Source organism: Hetaerina americana, unplaced genomic scaffold (assembly GCF_022747635.1).
Source record: "Hetaerina americana unplaced genomic scaffold, ioHetAmer1.1.p SCAF_7, whole genome shotgun sequence".
In the NCBI taxonomy this organism is placed as follows: domain Eukaryota; kingdom Metazoa; phylum Arthropoda; class Insecta; order Odonata; family Calopterygidae; genus Hetaerina; species Hetaerina americana.
The window spans coordinates 50,312,360-50,339,860 of record NW_027287316.1 but is presented as its reverse complement, the minus strand read 5'-3'; the positions used below and the strand labels follow the sequence as shown (position 1 = coordinate 50,339,860).

The following is a 27,501-nucleotide window of genomic DNA, read 5'->3' as shown; positions in this document are numbered from 1 at the left end:
ATAGTTGTGCATAATGTAAATCTGTTAATTACGAGTCACAATATTCTCTTTCGGCTAAGGATATCTTGGGTAGGTACCTACCATTTATCAATTTTATTATTATATTTACTGATTAGTACAACACATTAATTAAAAAAAAATCTAGTCATCAGTTTTAGTACAATGCAAATAAATTCTTTCATTGGATTTTTTTATCATGCATTAATTTCAAAATAAATTCGCCGGGTGTCAAACTGAAATTTTATGGAATAAAAAAATAAACTATGGTTAAATTGGTGGTAATTAATTAGAACTTAATAAGTCAAAATCCCTTTATTTGAATGACACGTACAAGGTTTTAAATCTGGTCCCAACAATGTAAGAGTTCTATAACATTGAAGATATTTAAACATTCTTCTGCTTCTTGTTTAGACAAAAAGGTGCATCAAAAGAGTGTTAGTCTCATTCCTTCTTGCAGCAAGCATAAAAATTAAGGCATGGGTAATATCTTATAACAATCAAGGTGCATAGAAATCAAAATGTAAAAATAACACTTTTCTCAACCTTGGATAAGGTCCATCAATATAATTTTTAGGATTCATAACTTCCAAAACCCAATAATAAAAAAAAGTTGCTAATTAATAGCAAAAATTCACTTCTACCCCCAAGGAAGATCTGGGCGAAATAAATGTAATATACACAATAATCAACAAAATTTACTCTTCATATCCAACAAAAAATTAAGGTAAAGAAAATAATGCCTCTTATATTAGCACCCATTCCAAGGAAAGTGAAAAATATAAATAATTACTAAAAAAAACGAAGTTTAACCTCGATAATTAACAAACTTAATTATTGAGGGCATCAATCACAAAATGCTACACAGATGTATTGCTTAAAAGGAACAAATCATTGAGTAGTTTACACATTCATGACTGGTGATCACAGATTTTTTGGGGGAAAAAGCTCAATCCCTTAGCTAAAAGTAATTCTAATAATTACGTGTTAGATAAAAAAATGAACATTAACTACGAAATCACAAAAACTGAGGCATCATTAGTTTCACAAAAATTATTGTGACATATGCCAGTAAAATTGAGTAAACCAAGAAATATTTGCACCACCAGTTGGTACATGTAGGACCATTTAAAATTTCCAGAAAATTTCACAATCAATCTAATGCCTACTTTTCATTGATCAAAAATTTACAACCATACATTTATTTATATAATACATTTACACGTATAAAACAAGCAAACCATTGGATGAAATCCACATTTTGTTAATTCAGGTAGGAAACATTCCTATGGGAAGGAGGGCTTCATTTGTATTTTCTTTGTGGCTTATTTTATTTGTATTCAATGCCTTTGTCCAGTGTCATTAGCTCTCCTGTAGACACAAATTACCATGAGTTCCAGTAATGTCAATATGTCTGTGGACAACATCTAATTGATAAATTTATGGAGGACCAAGGATCAGAGAGAATGTTTCACATAAACCATTAACTCATAAACAAAGCAACCAATACCTTATGAACATAAAACCATTTCCTGTGACACAATGAAGGTGCACAGTCACATAAAAGAGAGAAAAAAAATCTTTTCAAATCCTAGTTAGGCCTTGCTATGTAAAATATACTGGAAAACATGGTAGCTTGCATGCTATTCTGCTAAAACTCATGTAAAAAAATTGATGTGGAAGACAACTATACATCAACAACAAGAACAATATTCACAAAAATATACCATTTTTTTCTTCAATAGAAGTGATTTCATTTATAATATTCCTTTTCGATCTTCCATAATGCTCTTGTGAAGTAGTTTCACCCCAGTTGATTACACCAGGATGACAAGGCAGTCAACACCTTCTCGCAATCCCAAGACATCTACATTTCAAGTGAGAGTTTGGAATCACAGTGATACATGGCATTATTCAAATTAGCACACCAGTGAGGCCCTTGTCTGCATGTCTTTGTAAAGGAAATTTCCACCTGACAGCCACAATAACTGATTTCATTTCTTATTCTTTAAAAATCACAGGGAATATTTGTAGTATACAAATGTTTCAATTCATGGTGAGATGAAATCTAGCAATATGTGCACATGAATAAGACCACTCACAGGCCACAATAATGGCAGGTGACGTACTGCACTCCAAAAGACATCCTTTTTTTGCCTTGACAGCAACACAAAGTGAATCATTTCCGGTGAAAGAACTAGCTGACCAGAAAACATCACAATGAATGTTGCTTGAAGTAGCGAACCCACAAGCAATGCTTTACTCTCATCATGCTACATATAAAACTAAACCTCTGGTGTGTGACATGGAAAACTTTCAATCCTTACCAATTATTATATGAATTTGTCAATGTAGTTTGTCGATTGAGCTTGTCTATGTGCAGGTACACATAAACAATCCCTTCCAGGTACTAATTTTAGACTATTTCTTTGAACACTTTTTTCCAGATGATAGTCTCAGTGAAAATCTAATCAAAAGACGGCACTGAAGCCAGTTATGCAATCAGAGAGACCAAAGTAGGCCCATTCTGGCAAAAGCTGCCTTCATTTTTTTTAGCCACAAGAGCAGAGATGTTTAGCAGGAGGTTATGACAAACAAAGGAATCTTGCAAACCACACCAAAGGTCAGCATATTTTGCCATTGCTATGCCAAACTTTCGAAATCCTACAGAGGTTTTCGAAATAGGGGTATTTGGAGTGAATTTTGACAAGACCCAATGGCTCCTGGGCTGCAAAAATGACCAAACAATAGGGTGTAAATCAAAAATACTTCATAAAAATCCAAGGTAATTGAGATATCACTCTTTGCGAGTTTTCTTCTTGCTTTTCTTGGGTTGCCTTGCTTCTTTCCAAGTGTCTGAAACGAATGAAAAGACAAAACAAATTAAAGACCTGCAGGAACAGAATAAATTGTAAAATCTGTGGATGGCTGGAAATAACATAGATTTCACAGTATTTGTTATATCAGAATTAGTTACAAGATTCTAGGGAATCTTTCCTCAGCTATTCCTCCTCTTCATTAAGAAGGGGTAATTTAATGATCATTTATTAACAGATATAAACACGTGATTTGGGAAGGTGAAATTACTAAGATATTGGCAGCAAAAAGAAAGGAAAACCATAAAGGATTAAATTTAGGCTTTGAGATAGACCATGCATAATTACAATTAAATTTAATGCCAACTTTTTTCTTCACCCCGTTAGCATGTAAAATATTGGCAATCCTAATATGGTGAGTGAAGCCCTCATTACATTGCCTTAGCAGGCCTCCTCTCTAGTGGGGTCTAATCTTTGGTTTTATACATTCCCAGCGATGCATCTTAAATTATTTCACAGATATTATTACCCTATTGCACAGAGAAAGTTAAAGTACATTGATGTTTTAAACTATTAAATATTTTGCTAAACTATTGAAATTTAAACTTGAGATACCGATTTTTGATATTTTAATCGGTTGTAAGTGCAAAAATAAAAAAATAAATAGTTTAGCAGTCCCTATCTAATGTTTAGCCATAATACATAATCACTATTCCCTACAGGAGTATGTGTAGCAGAAGCCATAAGCAGGTGAATCTGTGACAGTGCAGTGATTTAGGCAAATTGGAAGGTAAAATCTTCCAAGTATGGGGCCTCATGTATGCAATTTTTGGCATTAGGGTCACTGCTTTTGGGATGTAATATCACCTTTGAAGATGTTTTTTCTACATCACTTTAAAATTTTCAGAAGACATAATCCTCATTGGAATATACATTTACCAATGAAGGAATTGTGCCTTGATATTGTTTCCTACTGAGGCTCAACATGCTCAGCAAGGGGTTTGAATGTTAAAGACAGCTAAGATAGAAGGTAATGGAAACTTAGGGTGAAGAGCTAGTGATAACTACAGAAATTCACAAGAATGAAAATTAATAAAAATTACTTACCTCCCAACTCATCAAACACAACATTAGAGTTATCTTCCACAAACTCCACAGGCTTAGTGGAACTTACAGGTGGCTCAACAATTTTTGGTGCTGCGTCCACCTTAACTTCCACTTTCTTTACTGGCTCTTTGACTGGTTCCTTTAAGATGAACAAAGGGAACTTTTAAAAGGAAACTTTTATAAGTCTGCTAGAGTCTAATCATTATGCCAAGGCGAAACTGTTACAAATATTAGGATTGCGTAAAATGTATTTCACATCATTATTTAGGGGCTGCCCTTAATCTAAATCATATTCCACTGATACAGAAGATCGTTAACTCCATTAAGTGGCTTAAATGATAAGTAATGGATGATCATATTTCAACATCATGAAAAAACTACTTCATTTTTCATTTATGTAAGAAAATAAAACTGAAGTAGCTCTCACTAAGAATATCACCTGAAAAATATATTCCTGTCATATGAGTAGAAGGAGACCTGTATTTTAGAGGCTACCATTTCTTCCAAACCACTTTCTTCCAAAAGTGGTTTGGAAGAAAGGTTTAACTTCACTTTTTGAATTATGTGTTGTACCTGTATTTACAATGAAAATATTGGGGAATTACAATTGGCTGGTATAGGGACTTAACACAATTTTTTTGTACCATCACTGGAATAACATGAAAATGAAGATTAACACCATTGTTTACTTAACATAGATTTCACAGTATTTGTTAACTGTTTGGAAGTAGTCACAAGATTCTAGAGAACCTTCCCTCAACTATTCCTCCAATTCATTCGGAAGGGCTACTTTAATGATCATTCATTGGTGGATATGAAAACAAGATTTGGGAAGGTGAAATTGCAAAGATGTTGGCAGCAAAAAGGAAGGAAAACCAGTAAGGATTAAATTGTTTACTACTTATCCTATTATTATCTTCAAATACTATTTCTTTAATATGATTTTAATATTTATTCTATTTCATATTTTATATAATTTAAAATCACTTTATTACCACAGGATGGTACTTGTTTAGCAACTGCTTACTTTTTCAGGTGCAGTCTCAACTTCACTTGTAGCATCCGGAGTGTTGGCAGCCTTTTTCTTATTTTTCTTTTTAGGTTTTGTATTTCCATCTGCCTTAGAATCGTCCTCGTCTTTCGTTTCACTTTGACCTTTCATTGGGATGGTCATGAGCTGCTGCTGTTGCTGAAGACTTGAAAAATATCATCCATCAGTGAGCATTTGAATAAAACTGCATCTGTAAAAAAACTGGTTAAAAAAGTGAACATCTGTACAATTCAACAGACATTCAAAAGAGAATCAGTACACCTTCCATTCCTTGTGCCAAACGGAGTTACTAAAATATACAGAGAGATTCTTTACACAAATCTCATTAAAAGTAGTAATATCTTAAATATTAGCATCTACATCCAATGGGATCCAACCAGTATCAGAGTTTTGGAATGTTGAGTACTGAATACTGATGACAATGTGGCCATAAATTATACAGTACCAAAGTTGTTTCCATACCTGTTTTATGATGTCTAACCAAAATGTCATATCGAGGTTTATGAATTATTTAATAAAATTTATCATTAGATAGCTTACTTTACACACGCAAATTTTGGAAATACCTTGAAAGTTCTCTAGACTCTTTCATCCCAAATATTGCTCCATATGCCATGTTTTTAAGCTATCTTTAGCTCCTCATAATTGATACCTTTGCTTATGCTATCCAAAATATCTATTCTATAACCCCTACTTCCTTGCTAACCTAAGATATTGAATTTAAGTCCACTTTAAAAAAAATCTCACAGTTGAAAACTGAAATTTAAGTGAGAAGTTCCACATTTGGCATAGGATTTAGTCTATTTTTTTTAGCGGGACCCAATCAAAATCATTTCATTTAGGTCTCTACACACAAAAGTATATCACTTCCCTTGTGATCCTTTGCCTTTTTTATCTCTATGGTTTTGTGCATTGATAAATATGTATGCCATCATGAAAATAGGACTTAGTTATTATTACCAATTCCTTGTTAATGTTAGCTACAATACCCAGTTTATGGTAACTTCATTTCAAACATTCAATGGAAAAAGTAAAATAACATTGGAGACAATACAATTTAGGAGCAGAATTTTAACCTCACCTCACCAAACCTTATATTAAGTTATGATTATGTTTTTGTTACATCATTCTGAAGCATGTGTTATGCAGGGTGCGGCAACATAACTTCCTTTTTTCAAATGCAAAACGCTTCCAAAAAAGGAAGTTATGTTGCCGCACACTGTATCCACTCAAAACTTTCTAGCAGTACGGTAGATTGAGCTTGAATCCATTCTTAAGAGTAAACCACTTCCTGCTCCAACTTCCCTCATTTCTGATGAATTCTGTGGGTGCTGCTCCATTCATTACAACAGTAATGACAAGAATCAACTGAAAAGAAATAGCACAGATAACTGTGCTTTATATTATCTAAGGCATGGCTATACTGTTTTAAGTTTCCATAGGTTTTTACACTGCCATGTAACAATCTTTTTGATTAATAGTATAGTATAGTTTGCATTATAATTAATGAACACAAATATAATTTGAAATAAATTAGGTCATAAGAGCAAAATTGTAACACAATTTTACAGTTAAATCATTAGACAATGAGAAATTTAGATTAGATTAAATGCATCTCTTCCATTGTCTTCTGAAGCCTAGAAATGTTTCTTGTCCTTCCTACTTTCCTTTATACTATCTTACTCATTACCAAATTCTCTTCTTGCACTAGAGGTTAGGTGAGAGAAGGGAATATCTAGTCACAATCTCCCCCAATATTATTACTACCCACGCTATTTAACTGTGTCTCACCATTATGGGACAAGAATATATTAAAATTGCAGGTTAATCTAAAATATATTCCATTCCTGAATGCACCTACAAACATCTTAAGCCTGATTTCAATAAAATAATTGCTTATTTGGCACTACAATAGTCTCCTCCCAAAATTTTATACCAATTGTTTCACCAAAAAAAATGGTAACTAGGAATATTCACACCAAAGAAAGATAGCACAAATAACGAGATTTTGATTCTGCTGATAGATTACAATGTACATATTACTCGAGCCGCACAAGAATTTCCATTTACACTAAAAAAATCAGAAATGAAAACACAATAACCTGATTAGTACCAACCTATTCTCCTCTTCCTTTTTGTCCTTGGCGCCAGTTTCAATATTTTCCTCTGTAGCTGGCAGTTTCTTATTGGTTTCCTTCTTCTTCTTTTTCTTGTCTTCCTTAACCTCCTCCTGCTCCTGCTTTTCCTCCTTGAGCTCAATTATTTCGGGCTTTTTTTCTTTAACTTCCTCATCTGCTATTATCTTTGCTGGAGCTGAATTATTTTCTTTCTTCTGCTTCTTTTTCTTTTTGGCTGGGCTGCCATCATCACTTGCAGATCCTAAAAAAACCAGTGACCATACAGGTTCATCAGGATTATGAATTTAAAAAAAATATGTTACCAAATCTGATGAAGCTTTGATGCACCATGTACATTTATGAGAAATGGCATTTAATAAAGGAAACACTGATAAAGATTATAATTTTATGAAAGAAAATATGTAAGCATCGTAGAGGATATTCTGAATACTAATTACTTGGAATAGCATTAAATCAGGCCATTTATACTAAGAATAAAGCCTACAGTTTTCTTTAGGCTTCCTGATGCTCCTGGTGAACCATATGCCTCTAATCCTCATAAGCCTTAGTTCGTAATTAGGTTCCTTGAGTTTCCCAAATGGTAACCAACCAAAGTTCACCACCATGAGAAGAAAGAACACAGATTTTCATAATGTGGAGATATAATTTAGTAACCTAATGAATAATAAAAACTATCACAACCTTTCAGATTTCTTGCTACAGAGCCCTTATCAACATGATTCTTAGGGTTAACATGCATTAGAGTGAGTTCCAAGACGTGGCCACGAACTTTGCTAAAGAGGAAAATGGTATCATGGGCATTGATAGTAATCTCATGTAATAAAAGAAGATCCACATTCACACTATAGATTCCCAATTGTACTAGAAAAATTCTTTTGTTAACCTTGAATATGCTATGTATTAATGACGAATTTTCTTCTAGATGAGGAATTCTTCAATCATTCTTTTTCATTTTGGCTATAATACTTAAAAACGTTAACAATTCCTTTACCATTTCACCCGCAAAATACAATAACCACCTTAATTTCACTGTGTGCACATAATTGAATATATTGCAATTGAACTTAATTGCAAAATAACGGGAATGCATATACCATATGGGTTAGTTTACCTATCATACTAACTGGAACTAAAATAACAGCACATTTCACTAAACAGCTTATTGATTAAGAGCTCCATAGAAATGATATAAAATGTGTATCTATGGTTGAGAAGATAAGAAAAGTGTGAGTAAGCACTGACTTTGAGTAAACGGATCTATAACTTTTAAAAGCAACTGAGTTATGAGATGTTCAGTTTCAAAACTCACCAACTACGACCCATTGGTCCGACAATCTTTTCATCGCCAACTTATCATGTAAAATATTAATTGCCGTTCCGGTCGACACACCCACGGCCTCTGCTACTTCGCGCACTTTCGTTCGTCGATCAGCGAGAATCATGGCGTGGACTTTTTGAACGATTTCCCCGGTAACCACGTCTGCCGGGCGTCCTGGCCGCTCATCATCAAAAACAGATGTTCGCCCACGTTTAAATTCGTTGAACCAATATCTAACTGTGGTCATAGATGGCGAAGTGTCCCCATAAACAGCATCAAACTTTTCTTTTATCTCCTTGCATTTCTTCCCATTCAAAAACAAAAAGCGAATTACCGAACGATACTGCTCTTTTTCCATCTTACCGAAAATCACGAAACGCTTCTTACTCAAATGACTGCCAAATCCAAACTAACCCTTTAATCAGTCTGAAATTTGTTTCGCCGTCGTTTGATAGATGGCAGCATACGATGATAACATTAACTTCCCTCAGGAACGCCCTTAGTCGTCAAACACGGGTACTTATTGAACCGCCCTCGTAGTCGGGAGTTCTAACAAACGGAAGTTTTATGACTCACTGTGTGTATGTTTATGTCTATCTGTAAAGACGAGATACTTTTATTTCATTAATCCCTTTCAATCACATGCAAAAATCAACCTTGGTTTCATTGAGTTATTATAATTAAATTTGAGTTAGGGACAAAGTGGGTAAAAACAGGTGATAAGTGAAAGCCTGTCAGGCTGATATGCGAGGATCGAAATAGTAGTGGTATTGGTTTTTATATGCATGCCGACTAGCTGGTCATTTTACCCCGTGAGAACTGCACTGGAGAGAAATGCTCTACAACATGCAACATTCAGAAATCCACAGTTTAGGATTCAGTTCATTCCCGTGTTCTAAATGCGGTTTCCAAGCAGCATCAGCTATCTCGCTTTTGCTGGGAGTATCTAGAAATATTGCCTGGATTTCAAACAGGGTCCCTCCAGTCAGCAGCCATATGCTTACCCCACTGAACTACTACATTGACACGCTAATGAGATTAAAATCGTCAAGTCTATTGCCATACACATATTTAAATGCATGATATCAAATAATTTTCAGACTTTCGCGTGCTATAAATGTATTCCTTTTCAGGGAGAAATTACATATTTAACCCTCAAAATTGGTTCGTTATAATTTTCCAGGCTCGAATGAATAAATAAAATACAGTACTAGTACAGCTGGACACCATAGGTTAATTGGCTATGACACGACATATGGCAAAATTGTTAATAATCAATCCACATACAATACCGATGGATTTATTAGTTGAATTAAATGATAAGAGACAAACCGACAAATAGAAAGAATACAAGAGTACTGTTTATAAACTTTCCATCGACTGCGCTGGAAAAATAATACCTGATTATTACCCACCAAATGGTATGTGAAAGTATTGCATATATGTACCTTGCTTGTCTGAAATGATATCTTTAGCTTCTTCCGCAGATGGTTCTTCTTTTTTACGATTTTTCTTTTCCTTTCTGGAAACAGCTTCAACCCATTTACCTGAGACGCCAAGAAATAAAATAATAGCTTAATAATATTCATCCATTGCCTTAAGCGTTGGGCGAATCACTGAACATGCCAACTCACCATCGTCAAAGTCAACGGGTTTCTCTTCAATTTGTTTTACCTTCCGTAGATTCTTTTCATTTTTCTTGTTTTTCAATTCCTCTACTTTATTTTCCTTTTTATCTTTCTTAACAATCTTATTAGAAGATTTGCCAGAAGGTTCCTTGGTATTACTCGCTTCTACAGTAGACTTGGGTTTCTTCTCTCCGGTCTTCTCTGAGGCACTCTCAGCGGATACATGTCCATTTGCTTGGGATTTCTGGGAAGAAAAAGATACTTTACATTGAACTGAACCGCAAAAACTAGAATGAGTGTGTGAAGAGAATCTTCAGAACGTAAACAAATTTCAATAAAAGTTGATCAACTGAAAATCCAATTAACACAATGCTGCAAAAAAATAAGTAAGGTTTAGAAGCTCTTTCACATCTTTTCTAGTTACCTTGTCCTTAAGCTTTCGTCTCTTGCCAGCTGTTTTGCGGTCATCGGCCGAAAGTTTATCAAATGCTGGTTCTTCAGCCCTTTTGATACCAAAAGCGTATAGTAGGAGCAAACATAGAACAACTATTCCCATTGGTAGGGCATATTGTGTACGGACGATATCTGTTAGTTCCATTGTAGAGTACTAGGGATATATTGCAATTCCCTTTCTCGCCGTCTAATGTAGGATAATGTTCTTTACCCTCTTTTAAGTACCAGATGACGCGTCTGTGACGTAGCTGTCTACGTATTCACTCGTGGACCCTCGAGGCAATTTTGCTTATTCAGTACAATGTATGGCAATATTCGACAATGGAATGGAATAATCATATGACAGACAGCATGCATCAAAATATGTAATGTAAAAATAATTTTTTTTAAAAACTTCTTAACCTCAGTTTATTGTCATTTTAGGGATATTACTTTTTACGGTAGATTCAACCTGATAACGCAGTTAGCCAAAATAACATGGCCACCTGAATTAAATTGAGTAAGTACGCGGTATCAGCTGAGATAAACTTTTACTTCACGATTGGGGATAATGACTGTAAATAAGCAAGACAACAATGCAAAGAAGTTCTAAAACCAAAGAAATGTTTATTGTGCGAGCACTAGAAAAGATTTTAAGCGACAAGGACATTAAACGGTCGCACCACTCCCAGCTTAAACGCGCTTGTGAGGTGGCATTGGGTAAGCCAAACTTGTTTTTATTCTCGCCTACTCAATATTTGTTTATTTTACGAAATGGCGTAAATTATCCGGGGGCTGAATGATTTAAGAGAGGTAAGGAACAGTCTGTTCTCGTGTTGTGTGGTTTCATTTGACGTTTAATCATTTTAACAGAGGAAATAAGAAATGAATTGAAAGAAGTTGGACAAGATGAGGAAAATTCTAGCTCTGCGCTACCACTTCCCAAAGATGATTCTACGAACGTAATCACAGCAGAAAAATATTTCCTGCCTTTTGAATTGGCATGCCAAAGTAAAGCCGCTAGAATAGTCGTTACTGCTTTGGATTGCCTTCAGGTGAGCTCTTGCATAACACCCTGCAACCAATGCCCCTTATTTTGAACCACTTGGTTAAACATACTCTCAATTAATAAATCAATATTGTGGCGATATTTGCAGAAATTAATTGCTTATGGCCACCTTACTGGAAATATCCCTGATTCTACAAATCCAGGAAAATATTTAATTGATAGAATTGTGGAAACGATATGTGGCTGCTTTAGTGGACCCCAAACAGATGAGGGTGTTCAGTTGCAGATTATTAAGGTAAGTTAGTATACTTATCAATGAATGATCGTGAATTCGGCAAGTCATGATGTGTAAATGTTCTCAATTTATATATATGGTTGGACTGTCTGTTAGATGAACAAGAAATATCACTTTTTATTACAGGCACTCCTGACTGTTGTGACAAGCCAACATGTGGAAGTTCATGGTGGTACTCTGCTTATGGCGGTACGGACTTGCTACAATATTTACCTGGCATCCCGTAACCTTATTAATCAAACAACCGCGCGAGCAACTCTCACACAGATGCTTAATGTTATATTCACCCGAATGGAAAGTCAAGCGGTAAGATGCAGGCTAATTTGTTTATGTTTTACCTCCGTTTATTTTCTCTTGTTAGATTCTATGTTTTGATGCGCTTCGGTTATTGCTAGAATTGAAACTTTATTGGACATTTACTTTTACGTTTAACATTATGTATTTTCTTGTGGTCTAATGCCTTAATTTTTAATTTAGGCTGATGAAACTGTTGCTAACAAAGAATCGGACCAATTGCCAGGGCAAATTTCAGCTGACTTAACGACTCAGGAATCGTCTGCACCGGAACAACTCAGTAGAAGCAACAGCAAATCATCAGCTAAGAGCCTATGTGATTCTGAATCTAAACCAGTTGATGAGGATTTCAATTCTAGAGTGGTTGAGGGCGCGGAAGCTGTGTCATATAATAGCAATGGACCTGTTACAGTTGATGACAATTCTTTAGAGAGTGATGTGTCTGAAAATCCAAAAGAAATGGTCCGAGTGGTCTTAGAAGGAATTGTAAATCAAGTTTTTGAAGGTAGGTGCCAGTAATTAAATTACTACGTAGGACATTTCCTAATTGTTATAAGTTATTCGCATGCCTTAATCGAGTTCACACATTTATAGTCTTCGCCATTTCAGCTTCATTACATGAAACGTATCAGGCTTGTATTACTCATTGTAAATTTCTTTAGACTCTGGTAACCACCAAGTAACTTAATTTGAAGCGTGTTGTTTGGTTTTATGACTAATAATAAGATATAATTATATTATTGGTAATCCTCATAACTTATTATAAGCCCCTCTGAGGATATACCGTTGACATAGTTCATGTAGTTGTTGATGAGATACTCTTTTATGAGTTGCCTTTAATTTAGCACAGGCTCCATCTGCGATTTGTTTAGTCATGACGGCAATCTATCTCACCGACCCATAAATTCATGACCAAAGAGTGTTGAAATAAACATCTTTGTTCGATGATCGCCAATTCCCCCTACAAATAGATAATTTTCGTGACTTTTTAAGGCTTCGTTATGCGAATTCAGTCGCCCTACGTGATTTTATAAAATCAACATTCTCAAGCACAGATTTTGAACTGCTAACGGTGTTCTTTTCCGTTGACCTAAAAGAAATAGTGGGTTTTTATTCCATTGGCTAGAATTAACAATCGATCCGGTTAATTAATGTTGCGAAAAGATGGAAATAATTGGATTCATTGTGCCCCTCGAGTTACCATATGGATACGTAGAACTTCCTCCACCATTGTGACATATGTTTCATTTCGTGGTTTGTCTCCTGATGGTAATGCGACGGTGATACAAACTAATATCTCTTTGGGAATAAAACTTGAATCCTGAGTTATGCCGTATGAAAGTTCGCCCATAATAGCAGTAAACATAATTGCCATTCCAAGAATTCCGGTTATCGGACGTGACAAAACTTTCGTGAAGACAGCCGTGTGCCGCAAAGGATGATTGCTTTTTACTATCGCAAATTTAAGGAATATAACGAAGTTCTGGCTAAAAGTCATAACTTCAGAGACGCTAATTTGCCAAATGATGCAAGCCCCCGAGACTGGCTGTAATCTCACTTTTTTCAGTATTCGACCGCTGTACATCTCCCCGTTTTTAGTGACGTAACTTTGAAAGTTGATTATGTAGGTGTGTGAACTCGAGAGTAACACTCAGAGAAACTTATTCTAAAGACGATAATTATATAACTGAATGAAAGATTGCTATTATTGTTAATTATTTGCAGAGCATTCGAAACCATTTGGAATTATCAACTACAATATTTTATTTGTTTTTAGTGTTTCTCAAGTTAGACCAAATACTTTGAAAAATTAAAACCCCTTGTTCCGATTTCTCTCCGTTGTGCAAGTTACTCTCCATACATTTCCTGCAAAGTATCATAAGAGACGTTACTGTCATTTGAGGTAATATCCACGGAACATGATTCAGAAGAAGAAATGTCATTTATAACCCGAGATTTATCAATTAAATTTCTCTGGCAGGGGTATTCACAGTATTGAAAATGTCATAATGTCTCTAATAAAATATTCAACATTTAATTTACCTGATGCAATTATCATTGAAGTTGCAATACCAGCCACATGTAAGTTTATTGTACAAAATGAGGATACAAAGTAATTTTGACTCCACTTGAAGTGACATACCAGTTTCTTCTAGTGAAAGTGGTGTCCAAATAATGTTTAATATGAAGAATTTTGGTGTACTGCTTTTAAAAATGTCATCTCTATTATTGGTCTAGTTTGCCCTGATCTGGATGAGATGACAATATTTTCTTGTTTATATCACCATAGTGTATTATCTTATAACCTACGGAATTATTTTTTGGGGAGCATCACCTGACTCCTGAAGAGTTTTTATTATACAAAACAGATGTATTTGGTGAATTGCAAATATACCACCATGGCAAATTTGCAAACCTCATTTACCGTATAAGAATTGAAAATTCTAACTATACCTTGTCTTTACTTTAATGACTTATATTTGTATTTTAAGGATAAAATGTAACAGCATCACTAATGCTCAAGTGCATGGGCATAATACTCGACTCTTGGTTGATGTACATTTGTTCTACCACTACTCTGCTAAGTATAATAAGAGTCTCTTTCATGTGGCCATGAAAAACTTCAACTATCTACCCCTAGGCATAAAATCTGCTCCATTTAGGGGTACATTTAAGAAATATCTCAAGCATTCTCGGATTAAAAAATGATTTTATAGAGTGGAAGAATTTCTGAAGTCTTCAGAACACTGAAATAGTTGATTTTTTGTTCTCAATATTTTAATTTGTTAAGTCCTTAGACTAATAAATAATATTATTTCCCCATTTCTTATAGGAATCAGATAAATCATAGTAATAGTAGATGCAATTCTTTTAACTAGTTAATGTAAATTTGAGTAACAAAGATGGGTATTTAGGTCTATATCACAAGTAATATCTTACTATTGTTATAACTAAATAAATTGTTCATTTTAACATTTACTGAATTACCCAAAAATAGCCTCAAACACAGAAAAGGAAATTCTTTATCAAGATACTGAGTCTGATTTAAATACATGATTTCCATATTATTAGTTTGAACTTAACATCACTTTCACAAATTAAAGAGCTGTGTCTTCATTGATACAAACAAGCAATCCCAGATGCTATAGAGGGTTGATTTAGATGCAGACATCAATGACCAGTGTTAAAAGACGCATTAATAACTGTCAATAAAGATGGCAGCTCTAAAAATTATGGCTGGCTTTTCATAGAACAAGCCCTAAGAAATAGTAGGGACAAGCACTCATGGCCAACAGCAGACAGCATATTGAGAAAGTTCAATGGTTGCCAGAAGAAGGGGCAGAATGAAAACTTCGTTGCAATTTTCCACATTCCACAATATCACGCCTGACTCTTCACTTTTCGTAGAAGGGGCAGCTTTAAAATTCAGAACTCTCTACCTGTATCAAGATGTGGACCTCCTTGTATTGTGATACAGGGTTCTTATAATTGCTGGCAAAATCAGCAGGATTTCTGTATATTTTTTTCGTCTTTCTCTGTAATGTTTTACTTCTCTTCCCCAATCTCAATATGAATTATATTATGTAAATTTCAGCAAATGCTAACATAAACTACCCACGAAATACTCCAGTAGTTATAATTGTATGAGACTAAATGGGTGGTTTCAAGCTTCACTTTATGGAATGAATTCATATTAGAATGATTATATTATGCTTTATGATTCCACTATATTCTATTTAGATATGACTTGGGTTTAGACATTCAACGTGATCTTCAGGTTTTGAAGATAACGTTGAGCATTGTGACCCAGTTTGTACCTAAATAAAATACCTTGGAATCACAAAATAATAGTTTTTTTATTTCTTCATTAGTCACTTATGATAACATTCAGGTATCTATCTAAACTAAAAACTGAAAATTCTAACCATCAAATCTTAATTTTTATATGGTCATGGTTACAGGATTCAGTTTCAAGCTCTTCTGTGCAGACTTCCATCTTGATCTTAATAACAAAAACAGGAAGTTCACAGAATGTTAGTGAGTCAATGAGGACAATTCTGTAGAATTGTTTTTGTCACCAAGTTCATAGTCATGGTAATCACTTGATCTATTGTAAAAGCTCAATTTGATATTGCTTATTGTGGGTTGATAAGACTTTTCACATGTAGATAACCAAAATTGAAACTTACTTTCCAAATTGTAACATAATATTATACTTATTATTTTTTTATATTATCTATGGAGCATTTCAACTGGTTAATTAAAGGTTTCCATTCATAATCAGAAAAAGATGTAATGTTGGTCACCCATTATTTAATGGCAAAAAGAGCCTTTTGCTTTTTGGAGAGTATTAAAACTCAAGAGCGTTAATTAATGGCTGTGCTTTCTTCTCAAAATTTTGAACTATGCAATTTTGCAGCAGTGTGCAGACTGACTAGCTTCTTGAATTTTTGGACGGGGTCAATCTGTAATAAGTTATGGATTGTTAAGGGTGAATTTTATGAAACTTTGTATGCATAAAGATACTCTCTTAGTTCGGTGCCATGAGCTTACTTACTCAAATTCGAAGAAACTGTGAGAAATGCCACAACAGTATTATTTTATGGAGTCATCCGGCTGGTGTGCATTACAAAGCAACTATTTAAAAGTCTAAAAATCATTTACCTTGACCATGATTCGAACTCGGATTCCTCGATACCTCATCAAGCCAGTGAAACTGCTGAGCAGTCCTCTAACATTCCCAAAATTTTGGGGGCTTGAAAGGAACAGGATATTATGATAAAATACCATGCATACGATGTCGCAGGTATTCATAGTCATGCATATTACACTGCAGTCCAGTAGGTTAAAGCCAACTTACAACACTACAGTGTGTTACCTTGGACAAATTCAAAGAAACTGCAGTTGCCCTTAACCTATAATGGAATCATTTCCTTATGCTCATTGCAAAGCAACAATTTTAAAGGGTAAAAATCATTCACCTTGAATGCGAGGTGATGCCTCCTTCAGTGTGCCATAGAGATGTGTGTTACTGGTCAGAAGACTTGATGTGCATCCCAGGGATAAATTTATCACTGAATCTCTTATTTTTTGAACATTAGAGTGGAAAAATGATGTTCTCATTTAAACAAGCTCACCAGTGTTGTGTTTTAAAAAATAACGTTATGCAATATATTATTTAGATACATAGTGTAGCATAAAAAGAGTTTTTAGAAATGTACAATTTTTACCTAAGTTTCTCTTAAGCATACATTCACTAGAAATATTGTGTTTTAGAAGATAAGACATGGGTACAAATTCATTTACGCAGAATTTTTACTTTTATCCCATCATTGTTATGTCTTTTATCACAAGTTATCTCTGGCTTGTTTTGGTTCTTGGATGTTTCTGGTGTTTCATATTTGGCTTAGAAGGTAGACCACAGGATCAGTGGTCTCTGCAACTCACTGAGTGCACCTCAATAAGCTAAATGTTATTTAGGTGGTACTCAGTTTACTAATAATTATGTCATTTCCATCCTAGGAGCTGAACAAGAGGGTTGTTCATCTGAAGCAACTGCTGATGGTGAAACGAGCTCTCAGAATAGATCAGATTCTCAAGGCAATGAGAGTGAAACCTTGGCTCCACCTGCTGCACCAGGAAATGCCACCACTGCGAGCACTACTCCATCAATTACAAGAGTGCCATCTCAGGTGAATTAACAGCTACCAGTCTTTCTTGAAAGTGCATTGTATTGATTCAAGTAAATGGCATGTCTAGTAGCAAAGCCAAGCATATCAATTGGGTTATGGTGTCATAAATCAAGGAAAACATTTACAGATATGGTCACAATATATTCCAGGTTTAAATGTTGCATGAGAACTGTGTGAATGTATTTAAAAAACACTTAATTCCTATTTGCTGTAATTCTATCAATGCTAATTTGTAATGAATATTTCTAGAACCATGGTATAAAATATCCATTTAAGCTTGCCTAACTCATTTCTGATGGGGGTTTTTAAAAATTTATTCACCAAGTTGTCTTGCTCTTCTTGTTTTAGGCAATTCAATATCCTGTTTGTTCTTAATGTAGCGAGTACTTTTAAAAGATATTGTTTAAATTATTTCTACAAACATTGAATTTTCCATTTTCTACATCTATTTCTTACTCCTCTGGTTTCCTAATGTAATATATGAATGGTATAAGATATGTTTTACATTACTTAGACCTTTATTGATGCTGTACTAAGTGAACTTTTAATGGACCTAACTAAATAATGTGAAGTTTATTTAATTTTACTAGTTACCACCAATATGAGTAATTATCAGTTTCATCATTTGATTTAAAAAAAATTTATTTATCGACATATTTTAGGAGAGCATGGATGTTGGCGGTGAAGGGGATTCAGCCGTCACTGCAAAATTTACCCACATACTGCAGAAAGATGCATTTCTAGTTTTCCGAGCCTTATGTAAATTGTCAATGAAACCACTTCCTGAAGGACAGCCAGATCCCAAGTATGAAGCATTACTATTCTCTCTAGAAAATGGCACTCTCTTCATTTCCTTTGCATTTTAGCATAAGATATATGTAGTATAGTTGAAGTACCTTCCCATGGTCTACAGCCTTAATATGATGGAAGGGCTGCTATGTTCTGAAGACACTGAAAGCGGGACTGACAGGGAAGGAGGTGCCGTTTCTTTGTATAGATTAAAGAGTGGGAGAATTAAGCTAGGTAGTCCATGCAGGCTTGCAGTTTTGGGTGATATATGGCAGATTGATTGACTTGAGGTTGCAAATTTTGACAGCATTTCTTTATTCTGCATGTTTTGCAGCTTTGAGGTGCTCACAATATGCTCCTGTGACATTTGGGTGATAATCAGACTTTGTCTTGAGCAAACTTGCGTATGAATATTTTTTTCAGTTCGTTTAGTTATTTGTATATATTTCATCATTTTATTACCCGCTTGCTGAAATCCCATAGGAATTTGTTGGAAGAAATTAAAATAAATAATTTAATAGTTATTTCACTGCTACGTGGACCATTTTGGTAAAAAAATTAAAAATACTGAAATCTCTACCAAAAAGTATGGAAAATTAGGATTTGTTCATTTTAAGGCTAACTTTGTATTTTTACGTACACAAGGTGTGTGTGGAATTTCAAAGTTACTTATTTCATTTCAATTGCTTACAAAAATGGTAATTGAAGCAAGATGATAAGTGTACATTGGTGGATTTTCAAATGTGGGTGTGGAGAAGGACTTATAAGGTGAAATGGACGGAATGGAAAATGAGCAAGTCTCAAGAATGGTGGGAAGGACAGGGAATTGTTGGCAGAAATTCAAAAGAGGCTGGATGATGGCTGAAGAGTATTTTGGTTGACAATGGCATGACGAAGATTTTGATAGAGGGGAGAACATTAGGCAAGTGAGGAAGAAATGGGATAGGCATGTTATATGTTATGATGGGAGGTAAGGAGTATGCAGTATTGACTAGGGGCTTATTTTAGTGTCAGGTTGTGTTTTGTTAGAAGAGGCAAGTAAATATATCTAAATGTTGTATCATTGTATAGTCCATTCAACATCTGCCATAACAGGCAGAATGCCAATAATAATAATATTTGATACAGCTCCAAGAGTTGAAAATGTCTCTCCCCACGGTTGAGTCACTCAGTCTGCATTCACTATTTGCATGAAGTTTTTTTTTGGGTAAATACAAGTTAGTAGTCACACAGTTGTAAAAAATCATTATGTTAAGTGCAAAAAACGTGATATGAATGCCAATTTCTGCAGCTGCCTGCAACTTCTCTTTAAAATAGGATGTAATGGGGTGTGATCAGTATGTTTTATAAACTTAGTGTTTATAAGTAGTGTTATTATTGAAAAATATAAACTTTTATCTTTGTATTTCTATATATTTATGAGGTAATGATATGGTTGAGACTAGGAATATGGATGGCTTCTGTAAAATCTTTTTAGCATTCTCCTACAAATAGTCAAAGTAGCAATGAATGAAGTTTAAGATAACATATTTTGGAAATTCTCCCAGTTTGGCTTCATTTCTCCTCAGAGTTTGGCATTGTAAACCTTCTTGAACGTGAATATTTTTCATAGTCAAGTGTATTACCTTGTGAAATGCCATTTGAGTTTGTTGAAGTGGTGCTATTGAATGTTGTAATAAAAATATTTTTACATTGGCTTTTAAAAAATCTGTTGCAGGTCACATGAATTACGGTCGAAGATTCTTTCATTACAGTTATTGTTATCAATTCTCCAAAATGCTGGGCCTGTTTTTCGTGCCAATGAAATGTTTGTCACTGCTATCAAGCAATATTTGTGTGTGGCCATGTCCAAAAATGGAGTTTCGTCGGTTCCTGAAGTCTTTGAACTTTCATTGGCCATTTTCCTAGCCTTGCTGTCACGTTTTAAGATGCACCTTAAGATGCAAATAGAGGTATGTGCATAATATTGGTTTTATAACTGTAAAGATATGCTTTTTCAAAACCTTAATAAACATCATCCGAGGGGGCAAATAAGTGATTTAAGAATTTTTCGTTAGAATTGATTTATAGCCAGAATTCCCTCCTAGCATTGGTAATCTTGTAAAATTAGAGTAGACTTTATAGAAGTTCATTCTCTAATTCAGATTGTGGTTAATTTTATCTAATTGCTATAATTGTTTATTATATAAGGTAGAAGGTAATGAAGTTTTCATCCCTTTGCAATCGCAATATTGCAGTAAACCTATTTCATTTTTTCCCAGGTTTTCTTCAAAGAAATATTCCTTAGCATCTTGGAAACTTCCAGTTCTTCATTTGAGCACAAGTGGATGGTTATCCAAGCTCTGACAAGGATATGTGCGGATGCTCAAAGTGTTGTGGACATTTATGTCAACTATGACTGTGACTTTTCAGCTGCCAACATATTTGAGAGGTTTGTTCGTAATAAAAAAATAACACTGCATGATGAATTAAAACTGGAATAATATCCTAACTAATGCTTCAAATTCACTGTTAAAAACCTTGCTATAATTCCTCGACCAAGTATTGAAAATAATAATGTTCTTTTGTAATGTGGAGTATCTTTAAATGCAAGGTATGATACTAAAGAAACTTTTGCTTAGTAAATACTAAATAATATATTGACCCCATCTTTGTATCATTAGGGATATCCCCATTCTTAAATGCTATGAAACATTTGTAGAAAGGATGATATACCGTATTTTCCCATCAACAACACACACCTAATGTATGAAGCGCACCCAGAACTTTGTAGTGATCATGAATTTGTATATACTGCGCACCCAGGGCTTCATAGTTATCTTGAACGTGTATAGATACCATTCATCTGCATATACATATATATAAAAACCATAAACTCAGTAATCAACTCGAAGGTCGGTTTGGTAGGTGATAGTAGAGTTCACCCAGTACTAAGCCTGATGGTGTGTGAAATTCACACGTCAGCGTAGGGGAGCCAGTTAAAGGGGAGCCCAGAGACTTGCGTGGGAATTGAACTCAGGACCTTCTGATCAGTAGTCCCCACATATGCATACATGTATACATATGCCTGTAAAAATTATATATACTGTGTTTAGAAATACGTCTATATCGGATGTGTATGTGTAAAAATACGTCTATGCTTGGATTTTTTCAGTTTTTATTACATTACGTGCCTCTTCATTTTTTTTGATCATCTGACAATCTTTGTATTATAATGAGTGCGTTATCGATGGGAAAATACGTTAATTCCAGGTATTCATTAAAATCTTGTCTGGTGAAGTCTTGAGTGTGTGATAATTAGGTATGTGCAAAGTAAGATATTATTTTTGAATAAGTTGAATAATAGATGATTTATAATGAACAAACATGTCAACAGTTAGCTCACCCAAACATGATAAAGATGAAAGAGTAACAAGCAGTTCAGAAAGAGCAAATTTATTCAGCTCATTCTTTCAAAGCATTTTCCCTGAATTCTCAATAAATATTTCTGGTAGCCCACCTAATGTGTTTTTCAAATCAATGCTCAAAATGTGCATTGCATTTAGCAGAATTAAATGCCTGATGACCCCTATTAACCCAAATGAATCCTCTGGAACTAAAAAAATATAATCTGCCGCAAAGAAACTAGCTTCTGCAATCATGCACTTTCTAGTGGGGATATATTAAGGTAGGGAGTGTGTATACCTTTTACCTAATAGATCACATAGAATCCATTGACTGGAAAATAACTAATATTTGAGTAACACAGCAGAAAAATGTACTATTTGGTGGAGTTTTTGTAGACAGGAAAATTGAGGATTGGCATTTCTAGGGGACTAAGCAAAAAAAGATAACTCCAGTACAGAAGTAGTGAAGATTATAAAAATTAAAGTACCAAAGATATGTGTGATATATACCCCCATGGTTGTGTAAATTAAGTAAATATTTATGTTTTCGTGGAACTTATTTTTCTTCAAAAATCCTAGTCTTGCTTATGAAAGACTGACTTCTGTGGTGACAGTGAAAATCCATGTATTTTACATAAATCAGGAATTCACTTGAAGTTTAAAATAGAGGTTAGGTTAGTGAAATCACATTCATCTCAATATCTTTGCAAGGCCCTGAATACAAGAAATATTTGTCTCAATCATACCTACAGCCTGCAATAACCACAACTTCATTTGAAATGAAGAGATATTTTTTTATATCTAAATATGGTGAATGAATTTTATGCAAGCGACCAGGAATCTACCATAATTCCATCAGCACACCTTTAAGAGTCTGGGCATCACTCAAGTTTAGCCTTAGACCATTTTTCTTAGTTCTTGATTTTACTGGTTGATTAACTTGTATCTGAAGGAGGACTCATGTGTATTTTTACATCCTTTATTTCTTTGTCAGGTTGGTGAATGATCTCTCAAAGATAGCACAAGGCCGACAAGCACTGGAGCTTGGTGCTACTCCAAATCAGGAGAAATCAATGCGGATTCGTGGTTTAGAATGCCTTGTTTCAATTCTGAAATGCATGGTGGAGTGGAGCAAGGATCTCTATGTGAACCCTAATTCACAAACTACCCTAGGTTTGTTTTCTTCGTGTATTAGTTTTGGCCTTATTTTTGAATGAAAGTTTAAGGTTATAGCTGAAAAAATCTATCACTATTCTACCTTTTTCTATGAGAAAAATCATATTGGTCAGTAGACTGTGGTTTTATCCTCAATTTTTTGCACAAATTATTTTTTGAACGAATGAATCATGTATAGGTACTAGTGTCCACATGTGAAAGACATTGTGCTCCAGCATAGATTTTCATGCTTACTTTTGTGTGGATAGGACAAGAAAGAGCAAGAGATGCTGGGAACACAGAAGAGGGTGATGTAGCACCACCTGCAATCGGCAGGAACAGCCTTCGATCTCATGGTGGAAGTAGTGGGAGTCTCAACTCGGCAAGTTCAGTGGGTACCAACCTGGGAAGCAATCCTAACCCAACGATAGGGACAACTAATGCAAGGGGAGAACCAACAACAGCACCTGCAACCCCTGAACAATTTGAAGTTCAGAAGCAGCAGAAGGAAGTATGGGAGCATGGAATAAACATGTAAGCTGAAGGGTTACTTATTCACTTTTTCTTTGGTGAAAATCCAGAGAATGATTGTATTATCAAAGATTTCAGTAATCTTCATCAGAAAGTCATTTTCTCTGTCGAAATATTGCTTCAGGTAGCTGTGTGTCATATTTTCTCTCATATTATTGTGCTTTTTTGGTGTCTTGATGTTCTATTTCAGTCTTATGATTTGTCATTATATATGACATGGAGTCGGTATCATGTATGTAGTGATGCATGTATGGTAATACTTTGTTATTTCCAAATTCAAGGGGTCAAAAATTGGACAAAAATATCTGATGCTAAATCAGTCAACTTGAAAAAAATTCTCTTGTTTCTTTTTGGCCCGTAAAATCATGATGTTGTATTATCTGTTAATTAAAATACAAGGCAATGGGTGTGGAAAAATTAGTTACTTCAATAATTTTTTCATTTGGGATAGTAGCACTTTCATTTACAAATATTTAGTTTAACAAAACAAAACTGAATTCCTGTCCTTGGGTGTTATTGTCAATTGTGGACCTTCATCCACTTATTTAAACCTTTGGAATAAGAGTACTAGTGGTTTGGAGAAAATATGGAAAGGGTGTCTTTTTTATATGTCTGATTTGTGTATATAATTTCATTTTACTAGTTATTGTTAGGCCACTCTAGTAAATAAGAAAATTTAAAATGTTTTCCTCCTGTGAGTGTGATTTATGCATGTGTAATGAATGTGATGAAAATAGTGTCATTGTATGTATTTTGATCTCTGGCTATAATTGTGTCATAGGTTTAGTACCAATGGCGCTAGCATTCAATTATTGTGTATATAGAACACAATCTTGAGGGAGAGTGGTTTGATCCCTGATCATAAATCTGCATTTTATCCTGATTTCATTCTCACTTTAAAAATGACAATTTTCATAAATATGATGATAGTGTTATCTTGTGACTTCTCAAAATTGAAGTTAATAGTTGAACTTTGTTTCTTGCAATTTTTTTAGGTTCAATCGTAAGCCAAAGAAGGGCATACAGTTTCTTAGAGACCAGGGTTTATTGGGTCCTTCACCAGCAGATGTTGCAGAATTTTTCAGAACAGATGATAGGTTGGACAAGACTGTGATAGGCGATTTTCTTGGAGGAAATGATGAGATAAGTAAAGAGGTGGGTCATGTTCTTGAAACACATGTACATATAATTTAATTAGCCTGTTAATAAATGGCAAATGCTATTTTATGATTCAAAATTTGTTCCTCAGGTTATGTATGCATATGTGGATCAAATGGATTTTGGAGATATGGACTTTGTTACTGCCTTAAGGAATTTCCTAGAAGGGTTTAGGCTTCCTGGAGAAGCACAAAAAATTGATAGGATGATGGAAAAGTTTGCTGGCCGATTCTGTGAATGCAACCCAAAGTATGTGAACTTTTTTGTACAATGTTATGAGCCCTTAGAACATAAAATTCATGTTACCTATTCTGGCTGTCCCAAACATTTGTTGATATTTGCATGTACACACCATGTTTTAAGAGGGAGTTTTCATTTTATTTTGTTAGATACACCATGATTAATCCTTATTTTTACATAGCACATTTTTATATACTTATTACATGATAAACATCCTAAACATTATTTGTTGATAATACTTATCTTTAATTCATCTCAACTATCCATTTGTTGGCCCATGTGATTTGCCTTCTGATATAGCAACTGTACACTATTCCATGATTCACCATTAAACGTTATTGCTGTTTGCCTGCATCAGATTTTTTGAGAAGCCTTACCTTAATTTAGTGTCACTTATTCAATTCTAACTTTTAGGTTATTGTGATAATCATTAAATGAAGAACACAGTGTATATTTCCAATGTATATTTCCAACATTTAGGCATCATCATCAGTTCCTGATGATGACGCCTAAATGTTGAAACTAGGTCTACGTAAATAAAGAATGGTGGAAATATACATTGTGTTCTTCATTTAATGAACATGAACTTCCACAAAGTTAAGGCTGGAACAATTGAATACATGTGATAATAATAATGAGTCTTTCTGCTGGTCAATTATTCTTTATGCTGTTCAGCATAGACGTAAGATTTGGGCCACATCAGTCATGTAACTAACAATAACCATCTGGAGCATGTAGCAGCTTATATGGTGATATTATTTTAATATGTTATAGTCTTCAGCAATTATTCATGTTGCACCAAGTGATAGAATGGTGACTGTGCCAAATGAATGTATACCCCCATTAGTAAATTTAATTCATAATTGCTTCTGAAACCAAGGTCATTAGCAATGTTAATATTTACTCTTTATCTTATTATGAAATGAAAACTTCTATATAAGTTTTAAATGTGAACCTATATTAGCTCCTCATCAGCTTTAGGTTCAGTGAATGACTAATAAAATGATGTAAACTAATTTACCTGCCAACTTTTAAATGAAATCAAAATCTGCATTTTATCTGAAACAATTATTACAGTATCCTTATTGGTAATATTTATAGGACTTAACTAAGATATACCATGTGCAGCAAGTTTCTGATCTTAATTAATTGATTTGGTTTTCTTATCTACAATCCTTAAGTTTTTCTTTTGCTGATAGTCATCACTTTATTGTGTGCATAAAATGAAGTGCAGTGCATTTAACCAATAGGAGCCATCTACATGTGCACAATACCCTGCAAGCTGCCACAAGGGTTTGTGATAGGGGGTTGTAAGATACCAATCATACAAGGTCTGTTCTAAAAGCAGTATGACTGAATTGATTTTAAAGAATTTATTGACAGAATTGATACATTCACTCCAAAGTCTTAGAAGTAGCAGCCTTGTGCATCCCCACACGATTGCCAGCAGGTTTTCCATGCCTTGTATGACTTCTGGAAGGTGGCGCCCAGAATGATGTTAAGCTCCCACGTCAAGGCCTGTTGTAATAATTCCCCCAAGCCATGTTGACGTCCATTCAGCATGGATTTGAGGCAGGGGAAGTGGATTAAGTCTGGTCAGGCATTGTCTTAAAAACTTGGATCCTCAGTCACATGGTCAGGGAAGCTCTTGGTTGACCCGTGTTCAATTTTCCATTTGTTCATCCAAGAGCACTTTTGGCACCAATTTCGCGTACAACTTTCTCATGGCCATGTTTTCAGTCTCAAGTCGATGCACATCGCTTTTTAGAATTCCAAGTTCTTCAGAAATCATGCGTACACTTAATCTGCGATCCCTGTCCAACAAAACTTTCACTCTTGCTAGATTTCCATCACTTTTTGAGGTCAAAGGGCATCCTGAACATTCAGCAGCTTCAACATATTCTCTACCCTCTTGAAACAACTTGTGCCCCTCAAAAATACCTGATCAACCCATCGCGTTGTCACCGTAAACTGCATTGAGCATGTCATTAGTCGCTTTCCTTGTTTTCCCCAGTTTCACACAAAACGTGAATGTGTGCTGTTCCAATAACAATGAGTTCATATATTAGAGGTTTCACAAATGAACGATCCACAGTCGGCAAAGGCTCGGAGCCAACGGCCACTGGCCTCCAGTCTTTCCTGAGACTGCCCTCTCTTAAAGCCAGCAGGAGAAGCCACCACCCATCCGTCCATCTATCCGGGGGGAAATAAGACATACTACTTTTGGGACAGACCTTGCACATTCACAATTATTAGTCCATACATTTATTTGGATGTATATTAGCACATATACAATAACACTCATGCACATACTTGCATACATGCCTTTATATTTATATCATTCAATAATAGGTCTAATCATTAAATGTTTTCAATTAGTAAATAAGTTTCTTTAAATTCCTTGATTTCCTTTTGTTATTATTGCTTAACATCCAAAGGAAGGATGAGTACTTACATCTGTCAT

General features: G+C 34.8%; 2 protein-coding genes across 5 annotated transcripts in view; one reads left to right on the top strand and one right to left on the bottom strand.

The window, feature by feature from the left end:
• Positions 1-297: 297 nt before the first annotated feature.
• Positions 298-10,754, bottom strand: LOC139696942 (DNA ligase 1-like). The gene is made up of 7 exons (XM_071595839.1): positions 10,480-10,754; positions 10,062-10,299; positions 9,876-9,974; positions 7,089-7,350; positions 4,948-5,116; positions 3,921-4,059; positions 298-2,853 (listed from the first exon to the last, which is right to left on the bottom strand). Exons 1-7 carry the CDS (start codon positions 10,651-10,653, stop codon positions 2,795-2,797), a joined length of 1,140 nt encoding a protein of 379 aa, XP_071451940.1. The 5' UTR covers positions 10,654-10,754; the 3' UTR covers positions 298-2,794.
• Positions 10,755-10,961: 207 nt separating this feature from the next.
• The window catches only part of Sec71 (ADP ribosylation factor guanine nucleotide exchange factor Sec71), a 56,490-nt gene continuing 39,950 nt past the window's right edge, over positions 10,962-27,501 (top strand). For 2 of the 4 annotated variants that reach the window (XM_071595837.1, XM_071595835.1), the window contains exons 1-13: positions 10,962-11,207; positions 11,361-11,542; positions 11,645-11,791; positions 11,918-12,097; positions 12,269-12,590; positions 17,609-17,778; positions 18,441-18,583; positions 20,285-20,519; positions 20,829-20,998; positions 22,948-23,126; positions 23,378-23,642; positions 24,635-24,794; positions 24,889-25,046. In XM_071595837.1, coding sequence (XP_071451938.1) covers positions 11,084-11,207; positions 11,361-11,542; positions 11,645-11,791; positions 11,918-12,097; positions 12,269-12,590; positions 17,609-17,778; positions 18,441-18,583; positions 20,285-20,519; positions 20,829-20,998; positions 22,948-23,126; positions 23,378-23,642; positions 24,635-24,794; positions 24,889-25,046 — 2,435 coding nt within the window. In that variant the 5' untranslated portion in view covers positions 10,962-11,083. The remainder of the gene's footprint in view (positions 11,208-11,360; positions 11,543-11,644; positions 11,792-11,917; positions 12,098-12,268; positions 12,591-17,608; positions 17,779-18,440; positions 18,584-20,284; positions 20,520-20,828; positions 20,999-22,947; positions 23,127-23,377; positions 23,643-24,634; positions 24,795-24,888; positions 25,047-27,501) is intronic. The other 2 variants (XM_071595838.1, XM_071595836.1) reach the window with 1 other exon arrangement.

Bases quoted from the DNA above. Each gene is read 5' to 3' on its own strand.
- LOC139696942 (XM_071595839.1), bottom strand. From the start codon at position 10,653: ATGGAACTAACAGATATCGTCCGTACACAATATGCCCTACCAATGGGA. The intron at 9,975-10,061 runs GTGAGTTGGCAT...TTGGCGTCTCAG, and splicing joins ACCCGTTGACTTTGACGATG to GTAAATGGGTTGAAGCTGTT. The intron at 2,854-3,920 runs GTAAGTAATTTT...CATTCGTTTCAG, and splicing joins TGTGTTTGATGAGTTGGGAG to ACACTTGGAAAGAAGCAAGG.